At 38.0% G+C, this 13238-nt stretch overlaps 1 protein-coding gene across 1 annotated transcript; it reads left to right on the forward strand.

Annotated features, from left to right (window-relative positions):
* The first annotated feature begins 6397 nt into the window (after positions 1-6397).
* On the forward strand, positions 6398-7921 carry LOC132277670 (uncharacterized). The gene is made up of 4 exons (XM_059779512.1): positions 6398-6482; positions 6573-7003; positions 7160-7492; positions 7571-7921. The coding sequence occupies exons 1-4, from the start codon at positions 6398-6400 to the stop codon at positions 7919-7921; spliced, it is 1200 nt and encodes a 399-aa protein (XP_059635495.1).
* The last annotated feature ends 5317 nt before the right edge of the window (positions 7922-13238 follow it).

The following is a 13238-nucleotide window of genomic DNA, read 5'->3' on the forward strand; positions in this document are numbered from 1 at the left end:
TCGGGTTTGAGGCAAAGTTAGGATTTTGGTATGTCCTCTTTGGAATTTATCGTTCACCGTGCTGTCCCCGACAAAACCCCGAAGTTTTGTCGGATTCGGAGCGGTTTCATTTTGGTGGCTTCTGAGATTTTCATCTCAAATTGAGGTAGGGGGTGTTATAGGTTATTATTTTTGTAGTCTTGCATGCTATTGATGCTTATACAACTTGTATGCATGCTTTTGTTCATAATCTGGAATTTAATTTAGTTATTTTCTATATTTAAGATTTAATTCTCATGATGATATTCAACTTAGAATTAAATTGTGGCATGCTAGAAAATTAGGCTTTGGTATGGTTGTTAACATATATTAAATTGGGATTAATTGAATAAGAATTGCATTGTTTGTTTAATAATTATCTTTTGTGAAAGTGGTATTCTCATGGACGTACCTTGCATGAAATTAACTTGTGATAGGCTATTAAATTAAGTCTTGGCGTGCTCTTTAACATACTTTAATTTTGGAGCGTTTGGATGAGTATGAAAATCTAGAGATTTTAATTAAAAGGATTAATTAAAATCTGTTTAATGGTTCCATTGACTTAATTAAGTTTTTAACTTGATATTTACGATGACTAGGACTTGTATACTAGTATATATTAATTTGGGACCATTTGATGTTGCTTTAGAATTTAGGGATTTGATTATTATGATTTAATTAAATTCCATTTCATTGTTCCAATGGCCTAATTAAGTTTTTGAATTGATATATGTAATGATCAAGTTATGTTGTACAACATGTATTAATTAGGGATCATTTGGTTGAGATTTGAAACCTAGGAAAATTAATTAGTTTATTTAAATAAATTTCCATTTCTATTGCATTAATGATATAATCATGTATTTGACGTTGGTTGTATGTTTAAATCATGATTTTGGATTTGTATTAGATTTATGAGTATATGTTTTTAATATTGAATGAGATTGCTATAGCGTGTAACGAATCGCACACTAAAGATTCGACATTTGTCATGCCATAGTAGTTGTGGACTTAGTACATGTATTGTATGTGATTCCAAATTTGGTTGTGCTTGGTAGATAGTTGATTATCTTGTATATTCATGTTGATATATACGTTGTTGCACAACTTGTTGATTTTGGAAAGTTGGGGATGTCGTTGTTTGACTACGACTAGGATATCGTTCTAGTATGGGGGATTGTCCCTCTATAGTCTAGTGCGCACATAGGGAGGTTACCTATGGACTAGTAACCCTAAAGTAACTATGGTGTCAGTCTAATCCGGCGTGATGTCCAAGTATCCACCTTGTTTGATTTTGCTTTTCATTTCAAGTTAATAACTAGATGATATCGTAACTTCTTGTTTCTTAATTGATTTCCCATTTTGAGTTTTAAGATGTAACTTTGAGAAATCATGCTTTATGCGTTGTATTGGAAGTTCCAATGTTGGTTAAATTGCATCGATATTGTGATTTGTGTTTTGATGTTCAAATGTAGCTTAGGAACGATCCTATAGATTCATTTAGAACATAGACATTAGGTGGCATGATCCACTTTATTTGTTTTCATGTTTTAGATTTTAAGTTGAGAACTTTGATAATCTATATCTTGTTGCTTTGTATAACATGCTTCCATGTTGTTAAATTGCATGAATGATGTGATTTATGCTAGAAATGATCTAAGGTAACTTAGGATGTTCCCAGAGTCTCATCTTGACATAGACGTTAGGTGGCATGAGCCCCTTTGACTTGATTCACCTTAAGGTGATAATTTTGTAAAATGTTAGGTCGATGCATGCTTATTTCCTATGAGTAGCTTTATGTTACTCACCCGAAGTTACTGGGGATTTGTTTCAAGTACGAAGGCTTGGTTCATGATGCTCATCATTCCTTGGATGACTTGTAGCTTTAAAATTTCCATTTCATGCAAATGTTAGCATGAAATGTCATTTTGTACCATTGTATATCAAAACTTGTATCTTTGATTCTATGTATGTAATATGTACATAAGTACACTTTTTTCAATGTATTTGATATGTATGAGTTGAGGCCATAGGCCAATGGCATCAAATATGTATTCTATGCACTTTCGTTTTCAAGGTTTACGATGGAAATAATGGAAAATGTTAAGTCTTTGCGTCACCATGTTTGCCTCGGGTGTGGGAATTCCATTCTTTTTCTTTCATAGGGTCTCTATGATCATATTTGAGGTGTGGCCAAGGGCAAAACACCATTTTGTTTTAGGCTTTGCATTTTGGTCTCATTTATTGCATTTTAAGGCAATTTTATGATAAATCGAGGTTTAAGAGGTCATATTTTGCATTGAGGATATTTTGAGGCCGCAGACCATTGGCACGCGTCTTAAATGTCTTTTTACGTTTGCGTAGATGTCCACATTTCACAAAACTCTTAAGTTTCAACTTTAGACCTAGTTTTGGGCGATTTTATGAATTTTTATGAAAAATTCATGCATTGGGGTACCATTTTAAGTTCCTATTTATTTTGGCATGTTTTAGATGCTTGCATAAGGCTAGGGAATGTTTTCAAACTTGTTCAGATCATGTAGAATGCATGTAGAACCTTAGATACAGACCGAACACATTTCTCACCCATTGCAGCAGCTTTTTCTACTGCAACAGATGTGTCGGTCGGCTGATGAGGGTCATCAGCCGGCTGACAAGCCTCGAGGGTCCATTGTAGTAGGGATTTTAGGAAAATCATCATTTTGGCTGACCGATGATTGGGCTTCGGTCAACCGATCTTTCCTATAACCTTCTATTTTCAGCTTTTCTTGGATAATTTTGTTGCATCAACTTTGGGAGATCGTATCTCTTTCATTTTAAAACCAAATTGGGTCATTCTTGAGTCTAAATTCAAGAGTTTGAAGTTATCTTTCCAATGGTACCAACCAACCATCAAAACTCCATCTATAATGTGAGTTATTCCAGTTTTAGTGAGATAGGTTCGTGGTAACTCTTAAATGGAGAAGGCCACTTTGTTTTAATTTCATATCTTTTCCGTGCGGACTCAGAAATCAGGCGATTCTTGAGTCCAACTTCGTTCATTTTTCGTTGTCTTTCCAATGGTGTGTGAGGTGGCACCCATTTCAGTGTGAAATAACCACCTTACCCTTAGTTCATCTCTTATAGGGTTTGGCATTCTTGCTTCATTGCTTGGCTTAATTGAGTTCCATGGCTTCATAGGGAGTCATTTTGGTGCCTTAGGGATGGTGTACATCTCTAGTGGCCATTTTGCTTTTGCATTTTGGATTCGTTATTAGATCATCCTTTCGGTTCACCACTAACTCACTGGGTTGAAAAACTTGGGCCGTCACAGGTGGTATCAGAGCTCCTAGGTTTGAATACCTTGGGATGACGGGTTTTGGGTGCATATCACATTTTTGTTGCTATGTTATACGGGTGTATATGCTTTTTGTTAACATATTTTGCTATTATAACATGTTTATGTATTTCTTGATAACACGTTTGGTATTATGATGTATGTAATGACCCGGTCATTTTTCTTCCTTTTCTTTTTCTTAGATTTTAACGGATATTTTTTTCCATTGTCTTTTCCTTTTTGGGTTTGGTTTTTCATCACTTGATGTTGTCTCGAGTGTTCTGGAATGATTTCCGAGACTTTTTTCCTTGAATTGACAACTTCCTTTGGGGATTGTGTCATTTCTATATTTTATTTTTCCGAACACTATTCACATTTTGTCTTTTTCTCATTTATCTTTTTTCCTTTCACAACCTCACTTTTTGTACTCGGATTTGACCGTTACTTTAAAGATAACATAAAATAAGACAGAAAATAAAAATGTAGAATATTGAAATTTATCAGAGCAATTTTAGCATTTCAATTGCCAAATCAAGCAGTAAAAACACTTTTAAAAGTTCTACAAGGACTCTATTGCAAAACCTGAGGGTGTGCCCAACGAAGCAGCAACAAGAACAACTACTTACCAAAGGTAATACAACACACAATATGCGGTAAACACAACAATTCAATTCCTGAAAGTAACTACTATAGTGTGATAGTGGCTGCCAAACTTTCAAATAATTAAATGTAAAATAGAAAAAAGAGAAAATAAAGAAAGGAAAAATGTGGACAGGGCAAGAATAAAGGCTTTAGAAAATCATTAAAGAAATTTCCACTTCTAAGTATAAACAATCACTAACCCATCAAAAGAAGCTAATCTTTATTTATTTATTTATTTTCTTCTTTCAGACAGATTATAGAAAGAGAAAAGCATTTGGGACAAAATTGTAGAGAGAAAAAAAGTTGTTGATAAGTGTGGAGGGAAAAAATCCCCCTTCCAATAATAATCATCCACATTGTTACACTACAACATTGATTCAGATACCACAATAGCCCAATCGGTACCAAACCCAAATCAGATCAGCCCAGTCCAAAGCAAGCCCAGACAAGGGCTCGGCTCCCACATCTATTGCAGACCATAGCCACCTGGCCCAACTTCTAAGCCCAGACAGCGACAGCCCGTCATACCAATGGCCAGATCAAAGCCTATTAGCAGAATCATCGAGGCCAACCCATGTTCAGCCCAATCTTGATAAAAGGAAGTCATGTCCTGCTAGGCCAAGGAATCACAAAAGAGAGCAAGTTCTATACAAGGAAAATTCAACATAGAAAGAATTGTAGAAAGGAAAGGATTATAGATGTAAAGAAAATCATATATAGAATGAATTGGAAGACAAACCATGCGAATCCTACCAAAATTCCACCACTGTATTTCTTATAAATAGAGACTTAGACCTCCAATAAAATCATCAAGCATTATATAATTATTCTGAGTTTTAGTTTTGCTTGTTCTTGAGTGAGTTGTGAATTTCTTTTTATTTATTCAAATAGAGAGAAATTTTGCACCTACACTTTAGCACCGTCTGTGGGAATCGTATAGAAAGATACTCCCACTTTTTATTTGAAGTTGTTTTTGTTTCCACGATCCGGAATGTCAAACGCAAAATCAATGGCGATAGATCAACAATGGAGTTGATGCAAAAGATGCGAGAAGAGTTCTTGCACCAGTTCGAAGCGCTTCGTTAGGCGAATGAAGCCAGCATAGCCCAAATTGTATTGCTTCAACAGCAGAACGTCACCCTTCAAACAGCTATGGCATAGTTGGCACCCCAACCACCACCAGTTGACAGGGCTGCGCCTCTTTCCAACCAAAACGAACCCCAGGGCAATGGGGTTTGGCCCAATGAAGTTCGGCGATCACCAGTTAACGGAGCTACACTTCCTCCCAATCAAAATGAGCCCCAGGTCAATGGGGCTCGGATTAGTGAAGTTCGGCCCACGGAAGTTCAGCAAGTCCAGAGGGCTAGATCCGAGGCAGTAGCTTGGGACAATTTTCCTCATCACACGCAGGATGAACAGGCCGAATCCAGCCGTAAACTCACGGTATGGTCTAATGGTGTTCCAGATGGTGCAGGAGTAAAGGAGGCATTTGAAGATAAGAGACTCTTGAGAGTTTAGACGCCTGCAGAGATGGCCAGGGAATATAAGAACTCTCTTGTGAAGACTCCATTAAATGACGATGTGTACCTCGTTGAGAGACCCAAGAAATTCACTATGCCATCCTTTACCCAGTTTGATGGTACAGGAGATCCTTCCAGGCACTTAGATCACTACGCGTAAAAGATGGCTCTGGATGATCACAATGACCCATGGATGTGCAAAGTCTTCCCTACCAGTCTAACTGGGGTTGTGCTAGAGTGGTTTGGGAATAGGCCGCATAAGTCTATTCCAGATTACGAAACTCTATGTGCTATGTTCCTGGCGCAGTATCGCGGTAATAAGAAGCAAAAGAAGAGTATTGCTAGCCTTTTTACTATAAGGCAAAAGAAGGGCGAAACGCTACAAGACTTCTTGTCTAGATTCAATATAGAGGCTTCAAAAATAGTAGATTGCCACCCTACTACTGCAATAGAAACATTCAAGCTTGCAATAATTCAGGGAATCAAGTTTTATACGTCCTTGATTAAGTATTCTCCTCCGAACATGTAGACTCTCAATGCTAGAGCACAGATCTACATCCGACTGGAAAAGAATGTGGCTTACCGAGCTCAACATGCCACCCTCGTTAGGGTAGAGAACAAGCTTCAGGAAAAAGTTTCAAGCTCAAAAGGCCGAAGAAGTCATCACGCTTCGGCACCAGCCATTCAAATACCCGAAAAATGGCAAAGGACAGAAGAAAGAATCACGCCCCTTCGCACAACCTTGGGCTGGTTATTTCAGGAGAACAAAATGAAGTTTGCAGCCCCTTAGCCAATAAGGCAACCGTTGGAACAGAGAGACAAGTCCAAGCATTACGCTTACCATAGAGATTATAGGTATACGACCAATGATTACAGATCCCTTAGGAGACAGGTGGAAAACATGATACTGAGGGGTGAATTGGCAGATTACCTTACAACAAAGGAGTACGTGAAGCCTCAGGAGGTTAACCCCCGGAGAGTCGAAGGTAATCAAGTGAAGGTCATCCATGCAATACATAGAAGATCGGAAGATAATCAGTAGTCAGAGGAGGTTTATAGATCCCAACTAAGAACAGCCCATAAACTGAGGAGGCTATCCTCGATAAACACTATTGCTTCGGGAAGCATTAACATCGGGTTCGGCGATGGAGACCTATCTAAAGTTCAACTTCCCCACGAAGATCCATTGGTCATCAGTCTTCTGATGACGAATTGCATGATTAAGAGGATTTTGATAGACCCAAGAAGTAGTGCCGACATCATCACAAAGGCGGTCTTTGAGCAACTAGAGATTCTGTCGTCATCAATTCGGCCTACCTCTAGGCTATTGATGGGGTTCGATGGTACAAAAGTGGATCCCCTTGGGATGATTGACTTATCCGTAACCATGACAAAGAGGACTCTAAAGGAAAACTTTGTCTTAACAGAGATCCACCCTTCCTATGATCTTATTATAGGAAGAGGTTGGATCCACCGAATGAACGGAGTTCCGTCTACCCTTCACCAGGTAATGTGATGTTTGTCTCCGGACGGGAAAGAGGTTATAGACCTCAGAGAAGATCAAGTAGCTGCCAAAGAGTGCTATATGTTAACACAGAATGAGGCAAAGAAGGTAGTGAAATAGTCCCAACCGATCACACCTCTGGGAAGCAAATCTAAATAGCAATTACAGAATCCTCTGCCCAGGTATCTAAGCGCAGAGGAAGAGGCCGAAGCAGAAAAGCCTACCAAGGATTCCCTGGAAGCTGTCGAAGTAATCCTCGACAATCCTCAGAAAATCACCTACTTGGGTTCTTCCCCCACAGCCAAAGAAAAAGAAGCATTAATCAATTTCGTTCGACGAAATGCAGATGCATTTGCTTTGGAGCATTCAGACATGGTGGGGATCTATCTTTCAGTCTCATGCCATAGCTTGAAGGTGGATCCGACATACAAACCAGTCAAGCAGAAGCATAGAAGGTTTGCCCTAGAGCGCAACCAAATTATAGCTAAAGAGGTAAGCAAATTACTTCAAGCAGGATTCATCCAAGAGGTGTACTACCCACAATAGCTCTCCAACATGGTGGTAGTTTAGAAGAAGAATGGAAAATGTAGGGTTTGCATAGATTTTACCAATCTCAACAAAGCCTGCCCAAAAGACAGCTTCCCGTTACCCAAGATTGATCAGATGGTTGATGCCATTACTAGTTTTGAGAGGCTCACGTTTCTTGATGCGTACTCTGGCTACAACCAAATTCCTATGAATCCGGAGGATGAAGAGAAGACTACTTTCATAACGGAGAAGGGTACCTACTGTTACAGAGTTATGCCCTTCAGGCTCAAAAATGTTAGAGCAACTTACCAGCGCCTCTTAACAAGATCTTTGATGAAATGTTGGGAAAGACGGTTGAGGCCTATATCGATGATATGGTGGTTCAAAGTGTGAAGAAAGAGGAGCATCCTAGACACGTCCAAGAGGTCTTTGACACTTTAAGAAAATATGGCATGAAGTTAAATCCTTTGAAGTGTTCCTTCGCAGTTTCTTCAAGACAGTTCCTCAGCCATATTGTGAACAAAAGGGGTATTGAGGTAAGTTCAGCTCAGGCTCAAGCCCTCATACAAAATTAAGAACCAAAGACCTGTAGGGATGTACAAGTTCTGACCGACCGAATCACCACTCTCAGTCGATTTATTTCTTGATTGTCCGATAAGTGCAAACCATTCTTTGGTGTAATAAGGTCCAAAAACAAAGACATATGGGGGCCACAATAGCAAGATGCTCTCAATCAACTGAAATGTTGCATGGCGAGACCCCCAATTCTGTCAGCATCGAAGCCTAGTGAGACTCTTATTATGTACTTAGCCATCTCCAGCATAGCCACGAGTGCAGTATTAATCAGAGAAGAAGGTAAGAGTTAGTATCCAATTTTTTACACCAGCAAGACAATAACAGATGCAGAAATGCGGTACAACAAAGCCGAGAAGATCATACTAGCATTAGTATACGCAAAAAGGAAACTTCGACACTACTTTGAGTCACACAACATCAGAGTTCTTACCAACTACCCCATGCGAGTCATTCTTTCTAAATCGGATTTGTTTGGAAGAATAACTAAATGGGCGATCGAGCTTAGCTCCTTTGACATATCCTACGAGCCGAAAGTGTCACACAAAGGGCAAGCGCTAGCTAATTTCCTCTTGGAATATGAAGATAAGCCCGAAGAGCCATGCCCTTTCGAACCATAATGGGAGCTTCGGGTAGATGGTTCCTCGAACTTGATTAATGTTGGAGTAGGAGTCGTTATCACAACTCCTGAAGGCACCAAACTGCAGTAGTTAATTCGGCTGACTTTTCCTGCCACTAACAATGAGGCAGAATATGAATCAGGTAACAGGCCAGTACCAGCATAAAGAGTATAGAATGAAGGCCTACAAAGAAGCCGTGGAGATTGTCTTGTGAGGGTTCGACTAGATCGAGTTTCATCAAATACCTCGCGAGGAGAATTCTGAAGCAGATCAGTTACCTGTAGCAGCATCTTCTTCGGATGAAGATTTGGTCCGGATTGTACCAATCGACATCCTGGATGAACCAAGTATAAGCCCTCGACAGGAGATAATGGTGATCCCAATTGTCCCACGTGAACCATGCTAGATGGATCCATTGGAAGCTTACCTTAAGGAGGGGACTCTCCCGAACCAGAAGGCCGAGGTACGAAAACTCAAGCTCACCGTAGCCAAATATGCTATCATCAATAACCAATTGTATCAAAAATCATTCTCAAGTCCTTACTTGAAATGTGTGAGCCCCACAGAGGCTCTCACAATACTGCAGCAAATTCAAGATGGGGATTGATGAAAGCTGAAAAGTACACATTTAAACCCCTTAAATTTGAGTATTCTAGGACCTTTATCTATCTTATTTATCCGTTTTAGTACTTATTTGTGTTTTTATCTATTTCAGGTCAATAATGTTAAAATAGGCTAAAAATGAGTTCTTAAGGCCTTTTTGGAGTCAAACTAAGTCTTAGCGATGATACGGAGCAAAAAGAGGCTGATTTGGAACAAAAAAAGGTTGATACTGAAAAGCTAAAAAGTTGGATGGATCGTAGAAAAAGTTGGATCGATCGAAAATAAGTTGGATCGATCAGAAAAGTTGGATCGATCGAAAAAGTTGGATCGATCGAAAATAAGTTGGATCGATCGAACTGGACATGCTGGCAGCAAGCTGTCACTTTTTCCGTGCGCGCCTAAAAGTTCACCTACCAAAAAGTTGCGGGATTGGATATTTTTGGGCATATATTCTAGACTTAGTGACTAAGAAAAGGACCTTCTATATAAAGGGAAGCAACCCATTTGTAAAAGGGGATTCTTTAGGCTTTTTATCATTTTATTTTCTACATTGTAATTTTTATTTTCTCTCTCTAGAAAAATTAGAGATTAGGGTTAAAAGAAAAGAGAGAAGTGGAGGCACATCTCAAGAAAACATTTCTAAATCCACTATCTCTCCATCTCTAGAGCTTCAAAGAAGAAGAAGAAGAAGAGGAAGAAGAAGATGGAGCCATGTTTGGAGCTTGATTCCATGACTACATCCACCTCCTCCATGATTGACTAGATCTACACTTAGGGCTTGGATGAGCCCTAAGTCTTGTGTAATCTAAACCCTTGTATTTATATTTTTGGTGATTTTTATATATATTGTTGTGATTAGTGTTCTAACCTTATGAATTTCATGAATCTTGGTATATTTCTATGATTTCCATGGTCTAATTCTTCCTATTAATTCTCTAGTTTATTTACATGTCTTTGTGTGATTAAATTAGGAATTATGTCTCACATGATTCATATGGGTTAAATCTTCCATTGATTCTCTATTTTAATTACATGTTGTCTTATGTGTGATTATTTAGGGAATTGATCTCTACACTAGTTTTTCTATATTAATTGCATGTCTATGTGTGGTTGATTGAGAATCTAGTGATGGCTAGACATTAGTGCTTAATGGAATGCTCTTGTTATGTCTCTTGATGGTTCATACTTATTCCTTGATGGATTGTACCTCTCCCTTAGTTTATTTTCATGCTAGTAGTGTAGTTGTAGTGTAGTGTTAGATGGGGGAGACAATTCATGCTTGTTCTTTGATGTTCCATGCTTTTGAATGCAAGAAGCATATGCTCTAATATTGTGGTATAATGGAATTTTGAGCTTAATGAATGATTAATGACTTGTTATGATATATTGTATCTTTCACATGTGTTTAGACAATTTATTCCTCTCCCAATAGATATATTGTGGCCTCTCACATGATGTTTAGACAATACATGTTTAACTAAGTCATCCTTATGAATTATTTGGAATTTTGAGCTTAATGAAGGATTAATGACTTGATTTGATATTTTGTTCTCTTCACATGTTGTCTAGACAATATATTCCTCTTCCAATAGATATATTGTAGCCTTTCACATGTTGTTTAGACATTATACACTTGTTGAGTCACCTTTCCTAGTCGAACCAATTTTGTTCACAACAACTTATTCCCCATTAATGGAAAGCAAGTGGTTAATTACATGAGCTTAGTGGTGATTCCAACACCCTAAGTCCTCTCTTTTCATCTCTTAAATCCCTATCTCTACTTAGTTTTATTTTTATTGCATTTTAATTAATTCTTTTCTAGAAGTAATCAACCAACCCAACTCTCTTTTGCAATCATTTGGTACGCTAGAGTCGAAGTTGAAATTCCAACACGTATAATCCCTTGGGACGATCCCTACTCACTCTTGCTACGTTAGTAATGGTGTTGGTAGTGGTTTTTATAAATTTAAATTTGACATAAAAGGCTTTTCTTGAACCATACATTCACTACATTTAGTTTGGCGTATTGGAACGGCCGTCATCAGATTTTGGCGCCGTTGCCGGGGATTAACGGTTTTGTTGGAATTAAACTAGACAATAGTGTTCATTAGATTGCTTCTATTTTTATTTTATTTTCCATTGTATATTCTTTTCTCTTGATTCTCATTATTATTTGTTCAATTAGGTACTTGACTACAAGGAAGGCGAACTTTGGAACTTAAAGCAATCATTGGAGCTTAAAAGCTAAATTTGGAGTTGAAGTGCTAAAGGACCATTGTGAGCAATTCTTGGCACTCTTATATTTTAATTGTTTCACTTCTTTGTATGCTTGTGATAGCCCTTGTTGAGGCTCATTTTATTGCTAAATTTTTGTCCAAGCATAGGCCCTTGTTGAGGCCAATTTTTTTTTTTCCTCTTGCATTTGGGTTTTAATTGTGAATGGAGGAATTGTTTGATCCAAGTTTGGGAGGGAATTACATCCCTTCACCTTATGCTCCTCCATCACATTTTAATCCTTATGAGATTGAGTCCAATTCATTTCATGCATCATCTTATTATGGACTTGATCACTCATTTAATCCTTCTTATGACTATTACCCTCCCCCACCATTTTATGATGAATCAATTCCACCACCTTCTAAGTATTCACCCGGATTTGAAGAAAAAGTGTTAGCTTTACTTGATGTGCATATTTTACACACTTCACTTATTAATTCTCATTCTCAAACTTTAGCCAACTTAGAAGCTCAAGTTGAGCAAATTGCAAGTACTCTTTCTCATCAAGAGGAGGAGGAAGAGGCAAATGAAAAAATGACAAGAACTTCAATGAATATAGATGAGGATGATGAGAGTGAGGAGAATGAAATAAGTGAGCTAATGCCTAGCACTCTATCTTGTATAGAGGAAGAAGTGGCAAGTGAGTTAGTGGCTAATCCAATAGAACATAACATGATTAATGATGACTTTCCTTGTTTTGATTATGATTTTATCTCGGACATGGCTACTCTAGAGAGTGAGGAGATGTTGACCACACTTGAGGTAGGAGAGAAAGAGGAGGAACTTGTTGAAGAGGGCCTTCCTTCTATTATCTCTAATGACCCTCTTGAGGAGTGTCTTTTGGAAATGTATAAAAATTGTGGTTTTGACTTTAAAAGCTCTAAAAATGAAATAAACTCTCTAATGGACTCCTTAGCTTACTTAGAAGGTGAGGAAATGGTAATTTATGAGGAGGAGAAGAGGGATGAAGAGAGGGTGTTTCTTATTAATCCAAATGAGTCTTTGAAAGACAATGCCTCACCAATTATCAATATGGATGATCATTTGAATGTGTTTCAAGAACACAACAAAGAGGCAAGCCTAACCATGATTGATTTTGTTTTCAAGACCGTGGATGAAAGGAATAATATCATCTCTTTTATTTCTTTTCAAGTCATTCTTTTGGAGGATGATTTCATTGTCATAAGTGGGACATTAAATGAGAAAAGTGAAAAGAGGGTCAATAAGGATGTTTCATATCTAGTTTTTGATTCATTTGATTAGTGAGTTGACCTAACGTCTTGCTAAAGACGTTAAACACTAGTATTCGTAGAGTTTCACAACTCTATTCCTCCCTCATTTCTTTTTATTTTTCATTCTTGTGTACATTCTTCCATCTATTTTTCAAATTTCCATTCTTGTTACCATCATTAGGGCTTAGCATAAGATTTTCTGCACTTTCAGTTCAAAATTAGGCATTTGGTGCCAGTTCGATCGATCACAAGATCACCTTCGATCGATCGAATTGTTCTTCGATCAATCCAACTATGGATTCGATCGATCGAACTCCTCTTGAGTCCCACTACTTAGAAAAAATTTTGAGCTTTCATCAATTTTGAAAGTGCATGCTCTCGGGATCTCCAAATTTTCAAATGTTC

The sequence above is a fragment of the Cornus florida genome, unplaced genomic scaffold (assembly GCF_030987335.1).
Source record: "Cornus florida cultivar Cherokee Brave unplaced genomic scaffold, ASM3098733v1 CherokeeBrave_3.0.0_Hap2_Chr10, whole genome shotgun sequence".
In the NCBI taxonomy this organism is placed as follows: domain Eukaryota; kingdom Viridiplantae; phylum Streptophyta; class Magnoliopsida; order Cornales; family Cornaceae; genus Cornus; species Cornus florida.